This window comes from Dermochelys coriacea, chromosome 8 (assembly GCF_009764565.3).
Source record: "Dermochelys coriacea isolate rDerCor1 chromosome 8, rDerCor1.pri.v4, whole genome shotgun sequence".
In the NCBI taxonomy this organism is placed as follows: Eukaryota; Metazoa; Chordata; order Testudines; family Dermochelyidae; genus Dermochelys; species Dermochelys coriacea.
In genome coordinates, this window is record NC_050075.1 from 16,616,707 (window position 1) to 16,639,482 (window position 22,776).

At 45.1% G+C, this 22,776-nt stretch overlaps 1 protein-coding gene across 7 annotated transcripts in view; it reads left to right on the forward strand.

Annotated features, from left to right (window-relative positions):
- The window catches only part of ARHGAP26 (Rho GTPase activating protein 26), a 315,168-nt gene that overhangs the window by 108,485 nt on the left and 183,907 nt on the right, over positions 1–22,776 (forward strand). For all 7 annotated transcript variants that reach the window (XM_043491279.1, XM_043491281.1, XM_043491282.1 and 4 more), the window contains 3 exons: positions 1,390–1,490; positions 5,388–5,482; positions 22,383–22,461. In XM_043491279.1, the coding sequence (XP_043347214.1) occupies positions 1,390–1,490; positions 5,388–5,482; positions 22,383–22,461 (275 nt within the window). The remainder of the gene's footprint in view (positions 1–1,389; positions 1,491–5,387; positions 5,483–22,382; positions 22,462–22,776) is intronic.

Here is a 22,776-nt window from a genome sequence, read left to right on the forward strand (position 1 = left end):
AAGCTTGTTCCATGGTTCATGCCTCACAGTTCTCCTTTTACTGGCCTTTGGTTTTTTTGCACCCAATGAGGTAGTCTGTTCCTGCTGAGCCTGTTAGCGTACTCTCTTTGCTGTCCCTGAAAAATGAATTGTGCATAGGGTACTAACCAGAATAGGTGGGGGCTATCCCTACAGCACTTTGCTCTGGCCATGTAACTTGGAAATTCCCCAAGTCTGGCATGGAATTTGAAGCCCATCTCAGCAAATTGTCTCATCATCCTGGGTGGATAGAAGTAAAGGTCTTGGCACTAGAGAAGATACTGCATTGAACAATCCTGCCGTGGTAGGGGGAAGGACTAGAAGCCAGCTACTAGGAGCCTGATCCAAGGGTCAGGAAAGACTCCTAAATGATCTATTGAGTCAATTCTATCTTTAATTTCTATGAAGAAGAAGGGTGGCTCAGTTGTTAATCTCTAGCCTGGGACTAAGGAGACTGGTTCAATTCTCTGCTCCACTCCCTGTGTGGCCTTGGGCAAGTCACTTGTCCTCTCTGTGCCTCAGTTCCCCTCTGTAAAATGGGGATAATAGCAGTGCCCTACCTCATGGAGGTGTGCGAGGGTAAATACATTACGGATTGTGAAGTGCTCTGATGCTATGATGATGCGGGCAGATAAGTACGTAGATAGAACGCCGTAATTGGTGATGTCTCAGGTAAAAGTGGGAAAGCAGTTAGTGGGGTATCTTCCTTAAAAGTGAAAATCTTGTCAGCAAAAAAGGTCTGGAGTGTGTACAGTGGGATAAAAGAAGAATGAGAACCTCATTAAATACCCGCTTCAGCCTTGCAAGGAGAGTGAGTCAATGCTACATTCTAGGAATAATCTGAAATGACATGGAGGCCTATGATAGTGGGTAGAGCCAGCATAGCAGACTGAGGAGTAATTTGCTCAAGTGAAACTGTTGAAGCCTCATTCCTTGGTACATTGCAAAATAGATGGAGCCAAGCTTGGAGAATATTGGCAAGATAAATACTAACAGGTCTGTTCTGTAGTTTTTCTGTAGCTAATTCTCTGATTATATCATAGAATATGAAACTAAAGCTAATTTAGCAAATTACTAGGTCTGTCCATAGGAAGCAGCTTGGTCCAGTGGATGGGACACTGGGCTCGGAGCCTGAAGACTTGGATTCTATTCCCGACTCTGCCAGTCATTAATTTAACTCTGGATCTCTGCTTTCCCCTCCATGCAGTGAGATTATCATGCTTTTACTCGCTTTTGTAAGCTGCTTTTGAGAACTATAGATGCAAAAGTCTGTATAGTTGGTTTTAGGATGTTTAATTGTGGCTTTGGTAATGACTGCTTTGTAGACCTTAGTTAATTGTTCGAAATCTCAAAACTTAAATTCCATTGTAGGTCACTTTGGGACCTCCTGGGTGAAGCATTACTGCACATATCAGAGGGAATCGAAACGAATCACTATGGTACCATTTGACCAGAAGTCTGGAGGAAAAGGGGTGAGTGGAAATACGCCAAGTCACCCTAATGGTCATTTTCTGGGGAAGAGATGGGGTGAGTTTTGCTCTTGGCCCAAGAAAGGTTGGGTTGGGAGTACCTTGTGTCTGTCAGTGACAAGCCCTTGAAACTGCCAAAACTGATGGATTTCATTGGTGGGTTCTATCCAGTCTTCTAATTCTCTTCTCTCCCCACTAACCTCAGCTAGAAACTCTCTTTTTTAGCGGAATGACACAGTAAAGGGCTGGCACCTATGTTTTCTTATCTTTTGAGGCTGACACCCCCACTTTTCCCTGGGAGAGAACTCCTTGTTGGAAAGGCCACTGCTGCCTTTCAATCAGAAGCTTTCCCCTCCAGTGAGTACTCTAAGGAGTTATTAACATCCACTCTCTCTGGCACACACCCACAGCACTAGCTAATTAGTCACTGAAAGGGTAGCTCAAAATAGTAATATGCAGATAGTGCAAAGAGAGCCTCAGGGTGCTGATTGAAAGATATGTAGATCACATCTCTGTGGGTACTAACAAGCTATATAAAACCATCATGGTGGGGAAATACATTGTTTACTCTGCCAATGTTAATTCAGCAACTGAGTAAGAGCTGGTCTATTTATGGAGCTATTCAAGAATAAATACACATGTACAGACCCTAAAGGCTTGTCTACTTGGGGACACTCAGGAAAGTTAATCCGAGTTAATTAAAGGAGAGAATTTAAAAGTGGATTAAACTGCATTAAACCCCTGTGTGGACACTCTCAGAAATAAAGTGGCCTAAATTTGGTGTAGTGTAAGAACACAAGAATATAACAATGGCCATACTTGGTCAGACCAATGGTCCATCTAGCTCAGTATCCTGTCTCCTGACAGTGGCCAGTGCCAGATACATTCTTCACTGTATGAATTTATATTTCTTTAACCAAGCAAAACACCTACAGAGATCAGTCCCCTTTTTAAGGGTGACCTGACCACAATTCTTCAGCTCCCCTACATTTCAGTAATGGCAGAAATGTCCCCTGAGATTAAAGTATGGGCTGTCTGGCACCCATGGCTCTTTATATACACTCCATTCCCGGGTAGAATGGACTCTCTTCCATTGCTTTCTGGTCTTTAGCATGACTCCTTGCTTGGGGATGCTCACTTCACTTAGTGCTTGTCCACAGCAGATGACTTTTTTTTCTGCTTTAACTGTACCAATATAAGGCACCTTTATATCAGTATAACTGCATTGCACTAGAGCTCGTACCCTGATAGCTATATCAGTGAAAAATCATACCCCTAACTGACACAGTTATACCAGTGTGATTGTCTAGTGTAGACCAGCCCACAGTGACTCTGCTATAACAAATACTGTAGTTTTTAGAGGCCTTTCAAGTCTTCCCATGTCAGGAACCTTTCTGAAGCAGACAGCAGCAGCAGAAGGGAGATATGTGACCTCTCTTGATCAGCAGAGGGATCTCTGATGAAGTGAGCTGTAGCTCACAAAAGCTTATGCTCGGATAAATTTGTTAATCTCTAAGGTGCCACAAGTGCTCCTTTTCTTTTTTTTTTTAGAGGATCTCCATTGTTATAGGCTGTGGAGGCTCTGTTTATCATCGGCCTGTTTTCAGCCTCTCGGGAAGCCACCTCAGGCTATGGCTGGAGCCAAATACTAATAAGTTTAAAATTGCTTTCTCTCCAAATGGCATTCTTTGAATACCACTTCCCTGGCAGCAGCGACAAATCCAGCTAACTTCAGGGAAATGAGTTTAGGAGTGGGGCACAAGCTAACTCTGTTGATCCTCTGACTGCAAGAATTCTGACAAATGTGGAGCAGGGGTGGGCAAACTATGGCCTGTCGGCTGGATCCGGCCCTTCAGGGCTTTGGATCTGGCCCGCGGGATTGCACCCGTGGTGCCACAGGCCCTGTGCTGCTCTCACAAGCGACTGGCACCACCTTCCTGGAGCCTTGGGGCCTGGGGGAGGGGCAGAGGGCTCTGTGCATTGCCCTTGCCTCCAGGCACTGCCCCCAGCAGCTTCCATTGACCGGGAACTGGGCACTGCGGCCAATGGGAGCTTTGGCCTGAAGGCATGGCAAGGACAGTGCGCGGAGCCCTGTGGCCCCCTCCCCCGGTCCACGGTTCCGGCTGCTTCCTGGCGTGGCGTGGCGTGGGGCCAGGGCAGGTTCCCTGGCCCCAGTGCGCGCTGCTGCCACCCCAGAGCTGCTTTAGGTAAGCGGTGCCGGGCCAGAGCCCAAACTCCTCCTGCACCCCGCCCCCCAAGTCCCTGCCTGCACCCCGCACCTCTCGTGCACCCCAACTCCCTGCCCTGAGTCCCCTGCCACACCCCGCATCCCTACTCTACTCCAGTCCCCTTGCCCTGAGCCCGTTCATGCACACCGTACTCCCTCCCACACCCTGAGCCCCTGCCTCCGCCCTGCATACAATTTCCCCACCCAGATGTGGCCCTCGGCCCAAAAAGTTTGCCCACCCCTGATATAGAGAGTTCGTTAGAACAGGCTATTGGTGTCAATGTTATTCTAGGTCCCTAAAACATTTTCTGGAATGGTTAATATCAGTGTTGTGATTGTCCAGCATGACTGGTCAGTGAAGCGTGAAAAAGGCATGAAAAGCACAGGAAGTTTGCAAACTCAAAACTTTTTTCAGTTTTTTTTTTTTAAATCAAACCATCGGTGTTTTTTAAAAATTCACCTGAGACATCAAGAGCACACATCAGACAGAATCACTCAACAACTGTCTAAATTCACATTGCATTAAAGAAAAACCTGTGCTATGTATGTAGTTGTACTTACTCATACATGTCTTGGGCAGTATTACTGTAAAAAAGATCTTTATCATGTTCCCACTGCATTTCCTCTTCTGTGCCAGTAAATGTGTGCTCAATTTGCATGCATTTTGTTCAGTGAGTTGATATATAGATTCATCGATTCATAGATACTAAGGTCAGAAGGGACCATTCTGATCATCTAGTCCGACCTCCTGCACAGCACAGGCCACAGAATCTCACCCACCCACTCCTATGAAAAACCTCACCTATGTCTGAGCTATTGAAGTCCTTAAATCATGGTTTAAAGACTTCAAGGAGCAGAGAAGCCTCCCTCAAGTCAACCATGCCCCATGCTACAGAGGAAGGCGAAAAACCTCCAGGGCCTCTCCAATCTGCCCTGGAGGAAAATTCCTTCCCGACCCCAAATAAGGCAATCAACTAAACCCTGAGCATATGGGCAAGATTCACCAGCCAGATACTACAGAAAATTCTTTCCTGGGTAACTCAGGTCCCATCCATCTAATATCCCATCTCAGGGGATTAGTCCTATTTACCCTGAATATTTAAAGATATATAGTTTTAATGTGTTATAGCTAGGGCTCTGTGTCTGTCACGGAGGTCGCAGAAGTCACGGATTCTGTGACTTTCCACGACCTCTGTGACTTCTGCAGCAGCCGGTGTGGCCGGCCCCGGGGACCTCCTGAGCAGCGGCCGGCCCCGGGGACCTTCTGAGCAGTGGCTAGCCCCGGGGACCCCCTGAGCAAAGGTCCTGGGGTGGCCCACAGCAGATGGTGCTGCTGGCCCCATCCCCTTCCCCCAGCAGTAGTCCTGGGGCGGGTGGAGCAGCTGCTGCTCAGCAGCCCCCGGCAGCTGGTGCTGCTTCTCTCCTCTCCCGGCCCCCCATCCCCCCCACCCCCCCGATTTAGTCAGAGGTATCTATAAGTCATGGACCGGTCACTTGGCAAAGATTCAAATGCTGTATTTCCAGGGAGTGTGGATATTTCAAACCTTATGCTTAGAGCTACAAGCCATACCCTCTGGGGTTAATACATATTAATCATAATTCTAGTAGGATGAGTGTGTATAATATACACAGTTCTGTTCTCAACCTAATCTAGAAGTCCTGTATCCTTGTAGGGAGAAGATGAAGCAGTCACACTCAAATCCTGCATACGCCGGAAAACTGACTCGATAGAGAAGAGGTTTTGCTTTGATGTGGAAGCAGTGGATCGGTGAGTGGAGCAGTCTTCTTTTCTCACACCACTGGAAGGTGCACAGCCTTAGAGCACATAGACTTGATTTACTTACTGAAGCCCAGCCAAGGACTCCAGAATATATGCCTGTGCACACATGGCTGTACCAGCAGCAATATGTGCACTACACACAGACCTACTTGGCCTTGTTGGAAAATTCTTGTTACTCTGGGGGCATTCTGCACCAAAATATTAAATTCTGTGCACAATATTTTAAAATTCTGAAAATTTTATTTGTCAAAATAACACTACATAATCATGCCAGTTTCAATTATTTTGGTAATTTATTTCGAAATACCTGTCAGCAAATATGTCTGTAACAATACAGACACACACAAAAATTTCCACAGGAGTAGAGAGTTAAAGAACCCGCTATGACAACCCAGTTCCTGTTTCTCTGCCTCCCTCCCCCAAGCCCAGCTGGGGGGGCAAGACACCCTCAACAGAAACCCAAACTCCGCTTTGCTTTCAGCATTTATAATGATGTTAAATATATTAAAACGTGTTTTTAATGTATAAGGGGGGTCGCACTCAGAAGCTTGCTATGTGAAAGGGGTCACCAGTACTTAAGTTTGAGAACCACTGCTCTAGCTCCCTCTCCCCTGCAGTGTCTTCTATGTGCAAGCTGGATTCTGCCAAGTCCAGTGGTGGCTAGCAGCACTGCAGCCCATTTCTGTGGGGGAAAGGAAATTCTGTGTGCACAACGTTAATTTCTGCAAACTTCTGCTTTGCGCAGTAGCACAGAATTCCCCCAGGAACATCTTGTGCAATCTTAGCAGTTCGTTTCTCTTATCCCTTAGTCACACACTCCATGAATGGAAGCTGTTGGTTGCCTCAACTCCCTCCTCCCTAATATTTTTGCAGTAGGGGCTTATTGCAAGATGAAGCACTAATTCAATATAAGGTGCAGCGTTTACTCAAATCTCACTCCTTTTAATGGGTGTCCATTTTTGCAGAGTCAGATGTTAAGTAGCCTTCACAATGGAAAAGAAATTAAGCCAGTGTGTCAGAAAAGTCCATTTATATGGCAGAGACACTGCACATCCTTCCAGTGTCTTGTGTTTGTATATAACATGACTTCAGCTTTTGTGCTGGAGAATGGCTGTTGCAGATTCACTGTGGATGGCTGACTGTAGAAATCCCATGCTCGCATCCAGTGCATAACTCTTTAAATTTTTGTCTTCTGATTTCTGAAGGAGATGGTTTCTATAGCCTGATGTGATTTATCACAGAATCATAGAATGTCAGGATTGGAAGGAAACTCAGGAGACCTCAGGAGGTCATCTAGTCCAACACCCTGCTCAAAGCAGGACCAATCCCCAACTAAATCATCCCAGCCAGGGCTTTGTCAAGCCTGACTTTAAAAACTTCTAAGGAAGGAGATTCCATCACCTCCCTAGGTAACGCATTCCAGTGTTTTACCACCCTCCTAGTGAAAAAGTTTTTCCTAATATCCAACCTAAACCTCCCCCACTGCTACTTGAGACTATTACTCCTTGTTCTGTCGTCTGCTACCTCTGAGAACAGCCTAGATCCATCTTCTTTGGAACCCCCTTTCAGGTAGTTGAAAGCAGCTATCAAATTCCCCCTCATTCTTCTCTTCCGCAGACGAAAAAATCCCAGTTCCCTCAGCCTCTCCTCATAAGTCATGTGTTCCATTCCCCTAATCATTTTTGTTGCCCTCCGCTGGACATTTTCCAATTTTTCCACATCTCTCTTGTAGTGTGGGGCCCAAAACTGGACACAGTACTCCAGATGAGGCCTCACCAATGTCGAATAGAGGGGAACGATCACGTCCCTCGATCTGCTGGCAATGCCCCTACTTATACATCCCAAAATGCCATTGGCCTTCTTGGCAACAATGGCACACTGTTGACTCGTATCCAGCTTCTTGTCTACTGTAGCCCCTAGGTCCTTTTCTGCAGAACTGCTGCTTAGCCATTCGGTCCCTAGTCTGTAGCGGTGCATGGGATTCTTCCATCCTAAGTGCAGGACTCTGCACTTGTGCTTGTTGAACCTCATCAGATTTCTTTTGGCCCAATCCTCGAATTTGTCTAGGTCCCTCTGTATCCTGTCCCTACCCTCCAGCATATCTACCTCTCCTCCCAGTTTAGTGTCATCTGCAAACTTGCTGAGGGTGCAATCCACCCCATCCTCCAGATCATTAATGAAGATATTGAACAAAACTGGCCCCAGGTCTGACCCTTGGGGCACTCCACTTGATACTGGCTGCCAACTAGACATGGAGCCATTGATCACTACCCGTTGAGCCCGACGATCTAGCCAGCTTTCTATCCACCTTATAGTCCATTCATCCAGCCCATACTTCTTTAACTTGCTGGCAAGAATACTGTGGGAGACCGTGTCAAAAGGTTTGCTAAAGTCAAGGAACAACACATCCACTGCTTTCCTCTCATTCACAGAGTCAGTTATCTCGTCATAGAAGGCAATTAGATTAGTCAGGCATGACTTGCCGTTGGTGAATCTATGCTGACTGTTTCTGATCACTTTCCTCTCCTCTAAGTGCTTCACAATTGATTCCATGAGGACCTGCTCCATGATTTTTCCAGGGACTGAGGTGAGGCTGACTGGCCTGTAGTTCCCAGGATCCTCCTTCTTCTCTTTTTTAAAGATGGGCACTACATTAGCCTTTTTCCAGTCGTCCGGGACCTCTCCCAATCGCCATGAGTTTTCAAAGATAATGGCCAATGGCTCTGTAATCACAACCGCCAACTCCTTTAGCACTCTCGGATGCAGTGCATCCGGCCCCATGGACTTGTGCTCGTCCAGCTTTTCTAAATAGTCCCGAACCACTTCTTTCTCCACAGAGGGCTGGTCACCTCCTCCCCATGTTGTGCTGCCCAGTGCAGCAGTCTGGGAGTTGACCTTGTTCGTGAAGACAGAGGCAAAAAAAGCATTGAGTACATTAGCTTTTTCTACATCCTCTGTCATTAGGTTGCCTCCCTCATTCAGTAAGGGGCCCACACTTTCCTTAACTTTCTTCTTGTTGCTAACATACCTGAAGAAACCCTTCTTGTTACTCTTAATATCTCTTGCTAGCTGCAACTCCAGGTGTGATTTGGCCTTCCTGATTTCACTCCTGTATGCCCGAGCAATATTTTTATACTCCTCCCTGGTCATTTGTCCAATCTTCCACTTCTTGTAAGCTTCTTTTTTGTGTTTAAGATCAGCAAGGATTTCACTGTTGAGCCAAGCTGGTCGCCTGCCATATTTACTATTCTTTCTACACATCGGGATGGTTTGTCCCTGTAACCTCAATAAGGATTATTTAAAATACAGCCAGCTCTCCTGGACTCCTTTCCCCCTCATGTTATTCTCCCAGGGGATCCTGCCCATCAGTTCCCTGAGGTTGCCAAAGTCTTGCTTTTCTGAAGTCCAGGGTCCGTATTCTACTGCTCTCCTTTCTTCGTTGTGTCAGGATCCTGAACTTGACCATCTATGGTCACTGCTTCCCAGGCTCCCCTCCACTTTTGCTTCCCCTACTAATTCTTCCTGGTTTGTGAGCAGCAGGTCAAGAAGAGCTCTGCTTCTATTTGGTTCCTCCAGCACTTGCACCAGGAAATTGTCCCCTGCATTTTCCAAAAACTTCCTGGGTTGTCTGTGCACTACTGTATTGCTCTCCCAGCAGATAGCAGGGTGATTGAAGTCTCCCATGAGAACCAGGGCCTGTGATCTAATAACTTCCGTGAGTTGCCGGAAGAAAGCCTTGTCCACCTCATCCCCCCCGGTCCATCAGTTGGAGGCTGTCTCCTCCTCTTTTTTTATGTAAATGAAGCATGGAAATTCCTGTCTCATTAGCATTCTCTAGTAGGGAATCACTAAATCTGATGAGAAGCGATTGGCTCGTGCGACTGGTTTTTTCTAGGCTGAGTCAATAAAGGACTGTTTTCAGTCACATCATGTTACTATGTTTGTGGTTGCTGGAGAGGGGAGTCAGAAGATAAAAAGAAAGAGATTTTATTGTAGCTTCAGAATCTGCCTTCCTATGGATTAATTCGCTCTGGTCATAACTTGCTTGTGCACTGAGCAACAAAATTAAGCGTATAATTCTGAAATTAGTTTAGAGTTTGGAGAAAATTGAGTTGGCGTGATGGCATGGCTGCCGGAGCCCTCTGTAGATGGAAAGGACCCAGGCCAACAGAGTACAGGGGAATGTGTACTAGCTGCCTTGCTCAGCAGCTTCCTCTGCCAGCTGATTGCTCAAGTAGCACTGGAGTAGCATCATTGCCTTCTAGCATCTGTGCCATAAACATTTCTTTTACATACTGCCACAACAGATTGCAGTTGTAAAGAGCAACCGTTCAAAACAATGCAGTGAACACAATGTGATGTAAGGGAGTGTGATGTTTGACCCTCAGTACATTAAAATTCTTAATGTGCTCTCGCTTATCATGAGGACGCCATCATTTCTGATGTTCACAGAAGTGGGCTTCTCCTGTACTTAGCCAAACAGCTGGCCTCCATATATGAAATCTCTCTTGCCCAGTCAGAGTGAGGGTCTCTGGTTTTCCTACCCACATGCATTCAGATTGCATCCAGCTGTGTTGGTTCAATTAGTAGCCCAGAATTCTGTTTATGGGCTTGGACAAATCACTTCACTTATATGTATCTCACTTTACCTAATTGTGCACTGGGGATAATAGAAAGTCTGTCTACTTCTCAGACTTTCTCTGAGGCTTGTTTAGGCAGTGTTTACAAAGTGTTTTGAGAGTCTTGGTTAGAAAGTGCTACTTGGGCAAAGTATGTTTAATTACTAATTTATTTTGTTATGACTCAATGGCTTATGTGTATCTTGCATGAGGGAAGAAAGGGGGAATGGACAAGGAAACATGGCAGTGGATAGGGCACTGCCTTGGGACTTGGGAGAGCTGGCTGGGTTCAAATCCTGATTCAGGCTTTCCTGTGTGACCATGATCAAGTTACGTAATCTCTTTGTGCTGCTTTTGCCACCAGTAGAATGCGGAAATGCTTCTTTACCTTCCTGGGCTGCAGTGAGGATAAAATCCATTAATGATTGAGAGTTGCTCAGATATTAGTGATAACAGCCATAGAAGTGTTTAGACAGAGGAAAATTCATAGTCTACTTAAGTATTTATATCTCACCATTGCAGTGAAATCTCGGTGCTTCTAAAAATTCTATTGGTATTAAAATATTAAGAGAAAGGTAATGGTATGGCCACAGTTATAGTGACAGGCTAAAATCACTAACTGGGAGAACAGAACTAAGCTGCATCTCAAGTCTAACATTCTAGAACGCAGTCTCTAGGTGGCAGTCTTGTATTTTCTTCCCATGTTATATTATATGGGCAGTGTGAAAATAGCAGTGCTGCAAGTATAGCATTTTGGGAAACTGGTATAATTTGCAATATATTGTAGAAACACCCGTGTTGCAATGGTGCATGGTATTTTGGAAAATAACCCCTATGAAAATTACTGTCAATTTTCTTTCCCTTCCCTTTCCAGCAGTAAAGGTGGATCAGCACTTTTTAAAAAATGAATGTCTTGAGCATGATTTGTGGTTGAAAGCTCCCAAATGAGTACTGTTTGCTTTTTCTGTTTTTTTTGGCAAGGAATAAGATTCCAAAGTTCCCAAAGAAGACACGGTGAATATTTGGGGGAGCAAAACAAAAGTCTCAAATGTCTCTATAGTGCAAATAATTTTGATTTTTGTCTGTGGGAAGCAAACAAGGCATATTTTAACATTCTGAACAAAATGAATCTTGTAGGCTCATAATGAAGTGAGCCCCCAAAATGGCGTAATCCTGTTTTTCTGATCTGCTACACTGTGCAGTGGTGTAGTACACCTTGGTGTTTGCTAATGTGTATTTGTAGTCTTTGCAGTAAATCAGTTTTATAAACCAGGCTGTAAACAGGGCTAGCATATATGTCTTTAAAAATGAGTCCTTAGGAGAAGGAGCATTGTCTTTGGCTGATGCTGGCTTGATAATTGCCCAGGTTTTTGGTGTAATGTGGGTCAGAGCTTTGAGCCAGGTGCAGAGCACTTTTAACTCCAATTGGCTGGAATTGGAGGTATTCAAGGTTTGGCCCCTTAATTAGCTGAATGTTACATTTATCAAGACAGTTAATGTTGTTGAAGTATAGCACCATTCTGCTAGAAAGCCCATTTATTGGTGGCTTGGGAACAGCTGGTACCTCAGCACTCCTGAAGCATGCAGGCATCCATTATAGCCACATGCTTTCTCATGGGCTGTTTCTTTATGTGCTGACTGATTGCTGAAACAGCATTAAGTAAGCTGTATTTCTACTGACTGGGTGGCTGTGAGTGTAGTGAGCCTGTTTTGGGCATCTGAATTATTCATGCAGGGCTTCTTGGCCTATTCAGATCATTGATAGTGGCTTCTGAGTGGGAACACTGCTCTTTTTCCCATCCCCAGTCCCCCTGCAGCTTGTCATCTGACTTGCAGTCCCTTTTCCTTTCTGGCTAGTGAATTTCAGTGATTCTTCTCATCTCACATGCAATACAGTTTGTACTTGTTCCTTTGCTGGTATCATATTTCTAGGACCTTTTATAAAAAGAAATTTGCTAATTGGCTAATGCTGAGTAAAGATAACCTGTTCCCTTCCTTGCCCTTGATGGACTTTGGGAGATGTACAGCGTACCTTGCCCTGCTGCACAGGAAGAACTACTCCGGACGGCATCCCAAAACATTAAAATTTCTGAGCACTGGCTGCACGAAGATGGGAGATCACCCTGCAGCCCTCCCACCACCCACCTCTGGGACACGGACTCAGCAGTGATGCTGCACCTGACCCTGACACAGCATAAGGCCTGGGCCTGCCCCTCTGCTCCAGGTATGGGTGGGCAGGCTCAACAAGGCAGGATCCAAGTGTGAAGGGGCTCAGGGTGGAGGGATTCAGGTGTGGGGTGAGAGTGTTCTGTGTGGGACAATCTGGGTGCAGGCAGCTCGGTGGGGCGGGGTCTAGTGTGGGGGGTATCAGGATGCACAGAGGCTCGTTGGGGGGTTCCAGATGCATGGACAATGGGACTCTGCAGGGGCTTCCAGGTGAAGGTGGTTGGAGCTCGGAGGAGGAGTCTGGGTGCTGGGGGAGTGAGACTTGGTGGGGTGGAGGTCTGGGTACAGCTAGTTGGGGGTCAGTGGCATGGGAGTCAGGATGTGGGGGCTCAGGGCAGTGCGGGAGGTGGGGCTTGTCGGTGGGGGTTTGAGTGCAGGGAGCTCAGTGTGGGGTGGTCTGGAGTGCAGGGGTGGGGGTCCATAGGCAGAGGGTCTGGGTGCAGGGGGGTCCAGATGCAGGGGTTGAGGTTCAGTGGGGTTTGGGTATGGAGTACTAGGGGGGTTCTGGGTGTACGGGGTGAGGCTTGGCAGTGGGCTCTGGGTATGAGCCAGCTTGGCTTAATGGTGAAATCCTAGCGGATCTTAAACATAAAAAAGAAGCTTACAAGAAGTGGAAGGTTGGACATATGACCAGGGAAGAGTATAAAAATATTGCTCGGGCATGTAGGAAAGATATCAGGAGGGCCAAATCGCACCTGGAGCTGCAGCTAGCAAGAGATGTCAAGAGTAACAAGAAGGGTTTCTTCAGGTATGTTGGCAACAAGAAGAAAGCCAAGGAAAGTGTGGGCCCCTTACTGAATGAGGGAGGCAAGCTAGTGACAGAGGATGTGGAAAAAGCTAATGTACTCAATGCTTTTTTTGCCTCTGTTTTCACTAACAAGGTCAGCTCCCAGACTGCTGTGCTGGGCATCACAAAATGGGGAAGAGATGGCCAGCCCTCTGTAGAGATAGAGGTGGTTAGGGACTATTTAGAAAAGCTGGACGTGCACAAGTCCATGGGGCCGGACGAATTGCATCCGAGAGTGCTGAAGGAATTGGCGGCTGTGATTGCAGAGCCCTTGGCCATTATCTTTGAAAACTCGTGGCGAACGGGGGAAGTCCCGGATGACTGGAAAAAGGCTAATGTAGTGCCCATCTTTAAAAAAGGGAAGAAGGAGGATCCTGGGAACTACAGGCCGGTCAGCCTCACCTCAGTCCCTGGAAAAATCATGGAGCAGGTCCTCAAAGAATCAATCCTGAAGCACTTAGAGGAGAGGAAAGTGATCAGGAACAGTCAGCATGGATTCACCAAGGGAAGGTCATGCCTGACTAATCTAATCGCCTTTTATGATGAGATTACTGGTTCTGTGGATGAAGGGAAAGCAGTGGATGTATTGTTTCTTGACTTTAGCAAAGCTTTTGACACGGTCTCCCACACCATTCTTGTCAGCAAGTTAAGGAAGTATGGGCTGGATGAATGCACTATAAGGTGGGTAGAAAGCTGGCTAGATTGTCGGGCTCAACGGGTAGTGATCAATGGCTCCATGTCTAGTTGGCAGCCGGTGTCAAGTGGAGTGCCCCAGGGGTCGGTCCTGGGGCCCGTTTTGTTCAATATCTTCATAAATGATCTGGAGGATGGTGTGGATTGCACTCTCAGCAAATTTGCGGATGATACTAAACTGGGAGGAGTGGTAGATACGCTGGAGGGGAGGGATAGGATACAGAAGGACCTAGACAAATTGGAGGATTGGGCCAAAAGAAATCTAATGAGGTTCAATAAGGATAAGTGCAGGGTCCTGCACTTAGGATGGAAGAATCCAATGCACCGCTACAGACTAGGGACCGAATGGCTCGGCAGCAGTTCTGCGGAAAAGGACCTAGGGGTGACAGTGGACGAGAAGCTGGATATGAGTCAGCAGTGTGCCCTTGTTGCCAAGAAGGCCAATGGCATTTTGGGATGTATAAGTAGGGGCATAGCGAGCAGATCGAGGGACGTGATCGTTCCCCTCTATTCGACACTGGTGAGGCCTCATCTGGAGTACTGTGTCCAGTTTTGGGCCCCACACTACAGGAAGGATGTGGATAAATTGGAAAGAGTACAAAGAAGGGCAACGAAAATGATTAGGGGTCTAGAGCACATGACTTATGAGGAGAGGCTGAGGGAGCTGGGATTGTTTAGTCTGCAGAAGAGAAGAATGAGGGGGGATTTGATAGCTGCTTTCAACTACCTGAAAGGGGGTTTCAAAGAGGATGGCTGTAGACTGTTCTCAATGGTAGCAGATGACAGAACGAGGAGTAATGGTCTCAAGTTGCAATGGGGGAGGTTTAGATTGGATATTAGGAAAAACTTTTTCACTAAGAGGGTGGTGAAACACTGGAATGCGTTACCTAGGGAGGTGGTAGAATCTCCTTCCTTAGAGGTTTTTAAGGTCAGGCTTGACAAAGCCCTGGCTGGGATGATTTAACTGGGACTTGGTCCTGCTTTGAGCAGGGGGTTGGACTAGATGACCTTCTGGGGTCCCTTCCAACCCTGATATTCTATGATTCTATGATTCTATGAGAGGTCCGGATGCATGGCGTTTGGGAGGATGGGGGAGCAGCTCCCTATATAGTTACCCCTCCTTCCGAAGCTGAGGAGTGATGGGGGCAGGAAGCAAGGGAGGATGCTGAGCTTCCTGCGGCTGGGGGAGGTTTCTGGGGATGGGTCTGACCCTGCCCCAGCCACTCCTTGAAGGGGAAGAGGAAGTCCCATCCTCTCCTGCTTCCAGCCCAGTCGGGACTAATAGCTGATCCCAGCTCTGGGTAGAATCTACTGGTGGGGTGTCCCCAGCCCCATGATGATTTATCCCTCCACCGGCTGCTCCGGGTGCCTGAAACGATGTACCTGCGCTGCTAGGGAGTGGTGCATGACTGTTCTTGCAGTTTCCCTTTGCTTCCCAGTCAGAAAGTCATTTTTCTGCAGGGAAGCAAAGAAAAATCTGTGAGGGACGTGAATTCTGCACACATGGAGCGGCGCAGAAGTCCACCAGGAGTAAAAGAACATATTGATTGCATTTAACAACTACCCTTAAGATTCCTGTTATGTGTTGCAATCATGGGGGAATGTTTCTAACAGGGCAGTAGATGAGGCCTCTGCTTATGTTGTCAGTGGAGTGACCCTTCAAGCGCTCAGGCACTAAATCCCTCCTCATTTGCAGCTTTTTCTCCCCCTTCCCCTCACATACTTCATTTTGGGGACTGGCCCTGTGTCTGGGCTCTGCTGTTTAGAGAGGTGCTGTTTGGCCTGAGGATGGCTCCTGAGACTGACATAGCCGTGTGAGGTAGGTCATTCTGCAAACGCAAGGTCACTTTGTCACTGCTTAAATCAGAACTGCAGACTCCTCCACATACACTCAGCTTCTTAGCTCAGCCTTGCAGATTGTATTAAGCTGTTTTATGTCTTTTATAAAGCGACTTAGATTGTCTTGGCGTGATAAGATGCTACATGAGTCAAAGTTGTTATCTTTTTCTTTTGCTTTCATTCTTTATTTCTTCTGGAAGAAGAAAAGCACCCCCCTTCCCCCCCAGCCCCAGACCTTTTGAATTAAACTTTTGACTTTTTTGGTATTAACGTTGATTTTGTGCCTCATATTTTCCCTGGATATTTAATCTTTTAAACCTTGCTCATTTTAAACAAAATTTGATAAGAATGATAAGATGATAAGAATTTATATTGACTTCAAGTTTTGTGTCTGTATGCCTAATGTAGCAAAATGAATATAGATATTAAATGTATACTCCTCTGCTGGGATTCCTTATTGTGAAAGGGAATGTTCACCACCGATGCAGCCTAGTGGTCAGGCAGGGTTGTACCAGATTGTCTTCCAAGCCTCCCCATTTCTTACTGTTTCTCTGCCCTGCTGTGGTCTGTCCTTCCTGTGACTCACCCTTCTGGCCTGCTCATTATTCAAGTCTGTCCCTTCCAAGTTATGTATAAAGAGTGAAGGAGGCTACAGGGCCCCCATGTTTGGTTGAGAACCTGTGGCCCAGACGCTTTTATCTTCAGGGTCTTTCCCCCCCCCCCCCCAGCTAGGTTCCCCATGTGAGGGCTAAGCCTCTGTAGTTGTCTGTAGTTTAGGGGCTGATGGGGAGCCCAAACCCACCCTCTCCACTGGACTCCAGTCCAGAGCACAGTGATAGGTAGGCAGCTAAATCCTGCACCCTGGGGTGTTATGCAACTGCCTCCATGGATCACTTCCCATCAGGTAAAGATAAGAACTAAAACACAAAGATGGTCTCTGTTCTTCAGAGAGTCACAGGTCCCTTCTTTGTGGGCTTGGTCAGGTCTCACTCATTGGCAGAGCCTGTGGTGCTCCTTCTCTGGAGCTCAGCGTATGGGTCCGCTCATCTCCACTTCCTGCCGACCACTGATCTACTCTGCTCCCCTTTTCATGTTTCACCTCACCCCTGTGCAGGTTTTTCAGGCAGGCTGGGGTGGTGCCACCTTGTTGCAGAGCAGCTAGTTAGCTCCTTCCTCTCCAGTGTGGGGTTTGTATTCCCTATCACACTTATGCGTTAAAGTTTCTTTAATCAATTATTAATACATTTGTATTAATATATTTGTATTAATTTATATTTAGTGAGATCAGCAGAGAGGGAATCTGGGTGAGGCTCCCCTCAGTGTCTCAAGCTGAGCATCAAAACTTGACAGCCACTCTTGGAAACTGTTGGCCGTAATGTTCATTTTACATGGGGCTTCACTGACTGAGCTGGCAGGCACTGAATCCATAGCTGTGTGTACTTAGAATGTTGTTTCAATTGTGAGCTCTTCTAGGGAGGGACTGTGTCTTCAGACTAGTCGGTAAAATGGCCAGCGTGCTGCTGGCACTGTACAAATAACAAATGAGGAAATGTGCTGGGATCTTTTAAAATGTACCACAACCAGGAAGGCAGTTCTGTATACTAAAGCACCACAATATATGTTTCAGCAAATGAATTATGTGGGGGAAAATGCAAATGCATTTAAAATATAAATGGCATTTTAATTGTTTCACAGCCTCTCGCCCCTCCCATATTGTTAAAAGTCTGACTTTGAAGTAAACACCAATGGTTTGTTATCTGCTTAAAGGCAGAGCAAACATCTTTTATCACTTCTTATCCCATGCATGAGAGAATGTGGGGCATGAAAAACCTGTATTGTCCTTACGAGACCTTATTAGGGGTTCCTGAATAACTATAGTTCTAGCTGTAGCTAGTCCTGATTAACTGTTCCAGAAAAAGAGTGCCTTATTCTGAGGTGGATTAAGTTAATTTGAAGCAAGGCATTCTTTATTCTGAAACAAGAGTGTCTACACACAGTTATTCAGGAATAGCTATTTTGCTTTAAATTCATATCCTACCATATCCAAATTAATTCTCAAGCATAACAAGTCCTTATTTCCGTGGGAGTCAGGAGTCAATCTTTTAATGAATGAACAATTTCAGTTCCTTATTTTTTTTAATAGTTTTCATGGGTAAGAGACTGAAATTGTCACATTTTGTTTTTCTCTGTCTCTCACTCACATATCTAACTGAGAAAAGACCTTTTTTTTTTTTTTTTCATAGTGATCCTTAATGAGGATGTTGGCATCCCCAGTAGCGGTTTGCCCTTAACTTAAAAAAACTCTGGTTTAAAAAGAGCACATGATGTGATCTCTGTCCATCAAGGGAGAGGTTGGTTCACAGTTCATAAAGATGTTTCTAGGAAAATGTTCATCGTCAGCACTCAGCAAATACTGTTAATAATTATCCACCCAATAGATACTGATTCCACTGTTTTTGTTAAATCCTCTTGTCTACCAGATACAGAGCTTTGTTCCTTGCTTTGACAGTACTGGGGTAGGGTTTAAAGACGTGTTTCTTTTCCAAATGGAGCAAAGCTTCAGTGGTTTCCTCTCCATTTGAAAATAGAGAAACTTCCAAAGCACTAAGTCTGTGAGTACTGACTGACTCACCAATAGGATTATCAAAGATAACATACATTCTTTCTGGATTACTTGGGTCGAAACTTGTTGCAAGCCTGAGCAGCCCTTGTCCTCTACTGGGTAAACTAAGATCTGCTTTGTGTCTGTAATAGTCCTTGGTGAATTGTCTATTGGCAACATGATATTTGAGAGAGTGGATTGCAGGATTTGGGCTTGGTCCTCTGCTGCTGTTTATAGGTGCCACAAAAGCTGCAGAAAAAGGATCGGAAACATCAGTCGGTCTAAAATGGAGTCTCTTAGTAATGTTTTACTGGCTAGCAGAGGCCCTGCTCTTGTCAGATGTCAAATAGACACCATTACAATCATGCAGCTTTCATTCACCTGTTGAATCATCTCTGAGCAGGGCATGTTGGAAACTCAGGTTCTCACGGCCCTCGCCTGTTACTGGAGATGTAATACCAAAAGGAGGACATGTGGTGTCCTGAACACTCTTCTGACAGCAGCCAGAATAAAGCCTGTGATGTCAGTGTGCTGCTTCTTTTCTTGACCCACGAGCTGTATTTTGCTACAGAGAGCAGTGATCCTTCATATTGAGTGTTGCTGCAGTTCTGGGGCTGGAGCACTTGCCATGTATACAAAGACAAATGTCAGAAGTCCTCTGGTTAAATGATTTTTGTGAGTGATGACACCCAAATATTCCTGGAACGAGAGTTCCGACACACTTTTCCGAATGCATTCAATCTCCTCACCGAGCCTCCTACCATTGCGTGGTTGTATTATCTGTTATCAGGGAAGCTGTACATTTCAGTCACACAAAATGAGCTGTAATAATAAAGGGACTGAAAAATATCTTGTCAGGGGGAAAACCCTGCACCCTATACACTATCTCACTATACCAAATTCAGGCATGAGGCATGTTCCCCATAACTTGGCTTTATGAAAGCAACACAGTAGTTAGACTCTGTGTTTACTTGTTTTGAATCCCAATGAGGCAGCATGTGACTTGGCTTCACTGATGTTCTTTTGGAAACCTGAATGCGCTATACTGGGTTATTGATACAGACTTACAAAGTTGACAGTGACTGGGGCCATCTCAGATTGTTTGCAGTCACTGATTGCAGAAGTATAAATTTAAAAACCAAATCATTAAATTGTATCCTGTTTAAATAAACCTTCATGACACACTCCTACAAATCCCGTTGCCACTCCCTGGTCTTGACAGCACACTTCATATGTTGCTTCCTCTAATGCAGAATTTCATCCAAGTTCTTGGGCATGCTAAAAGCTGTCAATCGTGTTGAGGATCCTCATGCTTTTTGTGCACGGTGTTAACAAACCATCTTTCAACCCTGCAAATGGAACAGGTAGTCAGTCTTTAAAAAAAAATGACTTAGGTATTATAAAGGCAGTGTGGTCCAGTGGATAGAGCACTGAACTGGGTATCTACAGACCTGATTCTACTCCGAGCCTGCCCCCTATATAGTGACCCGCTAAACTAGGCTGTGCTGCCTTTGAGGAGAGGCAGAGGCAAACCAAGACAAAAGGGATCATTTTACATTTTTAGAACTTTATAAGGAAAAACCCCAAAATTGTACCTTGAGCATAAATAATATAGAACGTTACCAAACTTACTACTTGTAATAATAAACTATAGCTTACCAACTCATTAACCTTTTGTGAGCTTGTACACGCTGGGCAGTTTTTACCAAATGCATTGTTGTTAACCACAACAAAAGAGGTTTACTTAACAATATACTGTATCATTTCAGAGAATAATTAGCTTTCCTTCCTCCTGGATTCTTTGCTTCTCTTTGGCTTGAAGTGCTCAATGTTTAGATTTGATGTTCTTGTGCCTGTACTTCTTTTCACTGAGGTTACCCACAAGCGGGGTTTTTTCACCTACTGGGCCCTCACTGGTCCCTCAGGCACCTTTTGAACTGTATCCTATCAGTAGATATTTAAACAGTCATTCTCTCTGTTCATGTACTTTTAGGCTTCTTGTTTACTGTTTTCAGGTTCTGTTTCATCTAACACAGCTTTTTGAGCTATTCTCTTTTTCACCAATTATATTTCCTTTCAGGTTTTTTCCCCTTGATACTCTTTCTCTGTAGATTTTATTTCCCTCTGTTTCCCTTCTCTAATAGTGCCTGCTCACCTACCCAGGTCATTGTCGTCTTTTTTTTTTTTTTAATTTTCTGCTTCTCCTGACCTGAAACCTTTCCTCCTTCTCACTTCCCAGTCCCCTGCTTTTATTCTCCCGTTCTTTTATTTTATCACCTCACCTCCTACCCAGCCTCCTCCGGTTCATCTGCTAGCTCAGCATCTTGATTCTTCTCTTTCTCTAAGAGCTTTTCCAACTGCTCCTTCGGGTAGATTCTGAACCCCCTTCTTAGCTCAAGCTGCCCTATCCCGGCCCATCTCTCTCCCCAGGACAGCATTCTGTGCTGCAGTAGATGCTAGCTAGTGCCAGGGTGAGGGTTACTACATATGCATTGGGCAGTTCAGTTCAACTGTGTGTGTTTCCGAATCCCTATAATGAGATCAATGAGTCCCTTGTTTGTAAATTAATTTCAGATCTGCAGGAAAAATGTGTTACAGAAGAGCTAGCTATTATTTACAGTGCTTATATGACCCAGGATGTAAATTCTCTCTAACTTTTGTGAAAGTGGCTTAGAACTGGATCCCAGTTATGGAAGGCATAAGGCTTCTGTACACTGACATGCCATGTTAAGCACTATATCTGAGGTGTTTTTCCTACTTAGGGTTCTTAACGATATTTGCACCATTCAAGCTGCTTAATCTATTGCTTTGAGTGGTGTTTTATCAATCTCAGCACAGAGCTGTTGTGATATACTTCAGCCTTGGGGTATGCTTGTGGCAAGATTAAATGGGGAAAGAGGTACTTGTTAAAGTGAATGTGAATAGGAAAAGAAGAGTGAGGAATGAGAAGAGAAAAGAGGGTGTGGGGAAAGGGCGTTTTGCACTACAGTGAATAGAAAATATATATATATTCCCAAGTGTAAAAGCAATAAGAGGTCTGAATTTTCTACTTTTCATGTTGTTCAAAGATTGTATGAACCCGAGTGACAAAAGCTTAACTTGGGTTGTACTTAAAATATTGGATTGTTTTTTGAGGTGTATTTGCAAACAGTGGCAACTGGGGTACAGAATGGAAAAGTTTCTGGATAAATGAGGAATGCCCTGGTAGGCCTTTGTTGATAGTTGTTTACATGAATTACTGGCAGATGCATGAGTTACTGTCTGGTTGCAATGCCAGCAGATCTCATCAGGATTTATATTAAGCAGTATACAAAATCTTCTTTCACTTTCATCTCCAACGTGGGGAGGAGTAACAGTTCTTAAGTGATCAGCATTTCCCTTTGTTGTTTGGGTGTGGTAGAGGGATGAATCTCCATTGAAACCTACTGGTTGACTCTACTGAATAAAATGAGATTCCCATGCTGGAGACCAGGCAGCAATCCATGAATTCGAATAAGTAATTAACCCAATAAGTAATTAATAAGTAATTTTTTTTAACCTAAGGTATCATTACTGTGGGTGGGTATAAATTTGGACTATCAGTAGCAATTTGCAGCTATGGAAGCTTGTGGAGGTGTTCAGACCTCCAAGTTCAGGGTGCAAATTTCACTGAAGCTTCATTCCAGTGAAGCTATTGTTATGCAGTTGTTGTCTGGTGTTCATGCCCAGGTTATCATGAGTCCTTAATGTCCTTGGATTCATTATTGAAACCTGCTTGCTCCTTGTTTTTTGGATACCTTCAATAAACTCCACAGCCCACGCTCTGCTGTCAGTTACACCAGTGCAGTAGAACTGAAGTCAATAGAGTTGTACCAGGCTAGGAGAGAGAAGAATTTGTTGTCAAATGTCCTATTCCAGTATTATATTGGTTCTCCTGTAAAACATTGGGTGGATGCCTTGAGGCTTAATTTAATTTGTTTCAAAGTCCAGGTCTGGAGCACAGAAGGTATCTTTTGAACCTTATGCCAAATGTATCTTTCCCTTCTGTCTGGTCCACCTGATGAGATTGATTGATTGATTTTTGATTTTTTTTTTAATTCCTCTTTTTCTTTTTTCACTTCAGTGTTTCTTTCTTCTCCACAGGCCTGGTGTGATCACCATGCAAGCACTTTCTGAAGAGGACCGAAAGCTTTGGATGGAGGCTATGGATGGCCGGGAACCGGTAAGAAGGGACAGTAATGAATTCCTGTTGAGAAGACTCAAAAGGCTCTTTTCATGGCCCAGTTGTCTGCTGTGAAGTGACATGGGCACTGTATCCATGGTTCTGGCACAAGACTCCTTTTAATACTCTGGTTAAATATTTGAAGTAATACTCTATCTCCTGTGCTTAAACGGCTTGAAGGCTCTGGCTACCTTTGCTCCTGTGGAACATAGGCTAAACTAGCACAAATAGCTCCTGTGCTGCTGTGTTGTGGTAGCAGGAAAGCACAGCAACAAGATCTAAGGAAGAACATACAGAGAGTGTGATTTGCAGGGT